This window comes from Alligator sinensis, unplaced genomic scaffold (assembly GCF_000455745.1).
Source record: "Alligator sinensis unplaced genomic scaffold, ASM45574v1 scaffold541_1, whole genome shotgun sequence".
Taxonomy (NCBI): domain Eukaryota; kingdom Metazoa; phylum Chordata; order Crocodylia; family Alligatoridae; genus Alligator; species Alligator sinensis.
Genome location: NW_005842602.1, coordinates 136,768 through 139,787, shown reverse-complemented (window position 1 = coordinate 139,787; position 3,020 = coordinate 136,768). Strand labels below are relative to the sequence as shown.

The 3,020-nt window shown below is 39.9% G+C and overlaps 1 protein-coding gene across 1 annotated transcript in view; it reads left to right on the top strand.

Annotated features, from left to right (window-relative positions):
• The window catches only part of RASGRF2 (Ras protein specific guanine nucleotide releasing factor 2), a 213,336-nt gene that overhangs the window by 93,731 nt on the left and 116,585 nt on the right, over positions 1 to 3,020 (top strand). Inside the window, exon 17 of the mRNA XM_025214753.1 lies at positions 549 to 638. Coding sequence (XP_025070538.1) covers positions 549 to 638 — 90 coding nt within the window. The remainder of the gene's footprint in view (positions 1 to 548; positions 639 to 3,020) is intronic.

Sequence of the window (3,020 nt, the reverse complement as noted above, 5' to 3'; positions counted from 1 at the left end):
CAGCAAAATCAATAAGTTTTGCAAAGCTCTGCTAATTTTATGTAACAACCAGGGGAAAGTCTGAAATCTTGTTCAAAATGTACCCGTATTGAATCCTGAACATTATGGGTCCCAGTCTATAAGAAGTTACCCATGTAAGTAGTCCCATAGTTTGGTTAACCTTAATATAACTTTTTTAGCTTAAGCTGAGCATTAAAAATGATTTGCATGATTTATTTTTGAGTAGTTTTACCATCATTTTCATTTTTTGTTCAGTCAGTCATTATTCACTGTGACACCATCATAGTTTTCTAAACTGGAACATTTATTAATGTGATTTGGGGATAAAATCAAGCCAGAAATTTAATTCTAACTTTTTTTGCTTTCTAATACAGAATCCCTTGTCTGTATAAAATATACACTAAGTACGAATACTTGCATGAAGTACTTGAGTATTTGTTGTTACTATAAGAGTTAAACGAATGGTAAAGTATAAGCTTTGAAATGTTTTGAAAAAAAATAAAACCAAATACACGCTGTTGACCTTTATTTGTCTGTTCTTTTTACAGTACAGACTGCTGATAACAGCCACTGCTCTGTTTCTCCTGCTTCTGCTTTTGCTATTGCTACAGCTGCAGCAGGGCATGGGAGTCCACCAGGTAAAGGCAATTTATTTAGAGCATGAAAAATACAGATGGGTCTTAACAGGCAAAGCAGACCTGCTCAACAGGCATGCTCACCCCTGACTTAAGTAGCCACTAGTTTGTCACTTTAATCGCCTGACTATTTGACTTGGCTAGAATAACTTGGCTTCAATTCAGAGTGAATCATGGACTATCCAGACTATTAGATGAACTTGACAGTAAGACCCTGCACAGAAGTACCATTTGAAGTACTTCAAAGGGCCAGTGGACAAATGCTCACACCTTTTGAAATGCTGAAGCACTCCAAAAAATAAACCTGAAGAAGATAGTGAGTATTTTGGAAGCATTTAATTTTGAAGAACTTCCTGTATGTCTTTTCACTCTGAGTGCAACAGTGGGTATCTTGGTCCTCTAGCAACCCACAGACCTCCATTCTCCCTCCCACTCCCCCTCTTCCGGAAGAAAAGAGAATAGTGTGTTCAGCTGTAGTCAGGGCTGGAAAGCAAGAATTGCTGTGTGCCTCTTCACCTTTAGCTCTGGTCTTCTGGAGTACTCCCCTGCCAGAACCCAGCAACTGCAGGATTCATGCTCCCACATACTCCCCATCCCTGCTGGAAATGGGAGAACATACAGATATGCAAGGATTGGGGGCTGGAGAGCATTAATTTCTGTGTGCCTGTTAACATTTGGTCTCCCAGACCAGCTGCGGGAAAGGAGGTAGTCTGGGAGACCTGAAGCAGAGTGCACAAAAGAGAGTTCATTGATAGCTCCCCACTCTTACCTTTTCCCCCACTCCCTGTGTGCACCCCGTTGTCATACCCTCTAGCTGGAGAGCATGCTTGTGCATGCCACTGCAGTGATTTTAAAGCACTGGTAGATGGTGGGGGCAAGGCACTGTGGAGTGCTGTACATCTGTTCATGGCCTGAAATGCTCTAAATGTGAAGTGCTCCAAACTGGAGTGGAATTTGGAATGCTTATCATGTATCTCTATCCATAGCCTAAGATTATCAGTAACTATGCCAATTACCACGGATATCAAGAGATTATTTAAAAAATCAGCTTTCTTGAATTTAAAGATATTTTCTGTCTCAAAATTGTGAAATAATAATAATCTATATAAAACCCTAGATTTACTATAACCTATTGTAATCATTTATATTTTTAAAATGTATAATAAAAAGCAGTATGTGTTTGCTGCCAATGCTTTGAGGAAGTCAAACAAATTATAGCTAATAAAGAATATTTTCATAGAATCATAGAAAATTTGGGTGAAAGGGACCTTCAGAGATCATCTAGCCCAGCTATGAGGCAGGATTACCCGATCCAAACCATATTACGCAAGTCCTTGTCTAACCTGTTCCTAAAACTACAGTCAGTGCTCTTGCACAACTACAAGGTATATTGCCCAAGGGCACTAAAAGCACCCTAACCTGCCACAGGTAAAGTAAGGGGGCAATAGCAATCAGTGTCCTGCTGTTGTAAGTGTTGTTAAAATATGTTCAAGAGATCCAAGGATGAGGGTTGTGTCCCCAGCTATGGAGGAAAGCAAAACCACACAGTCTGTACGAATTTGACCAGGTGATAAAATTCCTTCCTGATCCAAAATGTGGCAATTGGTCTGAGCCTGAGCAGTGGGGACAAGACCCTCTGGGTTTTAGTCTTAGCAGGAAGATTGGCACACCTGGTCAAAATCCCCAGCCTTGGCTGCAGCCAACACCCAATGCTTCTGAGAAAGGTGAAAATATCTCTTGTCACCTGAAGCAAAAGGAGGGGAACATTTTTTTCCTGGCCCCATAATGTAACCAGCAGGGTCCAGAAGCATGGGAAAAACTAAACACCCTCCATTATTTAAAAAAACAAACAAACATTTACAAATATTTTAAAATATATATATATATGTGTGTACACCATATTAACTTTAAATATACAGCACAATTAAATATTTAAATACTTTTACATGTATTTACATATTTTAAAATATTACAGTATTTTACCTTATTTTCAAGTATGTTTAAAATGCATTTTAAAATACTGGTTTTCTGCATTTTTTATTTGAATTCTAAGTTCCTTACAAAACCAGCTTGATAAATCATCAGTAAAGTTAATCATGTAGTAAATAAGTAGAGGTGCACTGATACATCGGTCTGATATCAGATTGATACCGATATAAAGAAAATTGTCTGTATCAGAAATCAGCCTGATGTGGCTGACAATGTGGCTGATAAATGCCCTGTGCATCTGCACAGCAGATGGTGAGGAGGTGTAGGTGGCGAGGAGCACAGCCTGGCAGCTTGGAGAGCTGCGTGCAGCTCGTAAATTTGTTGTGGGGGAAGGGGTGGGGGAGAAGGAAGGGGCATGGGGGGGCAGATTAGGGCCCCTGAGGTGAGGGAGGGAGT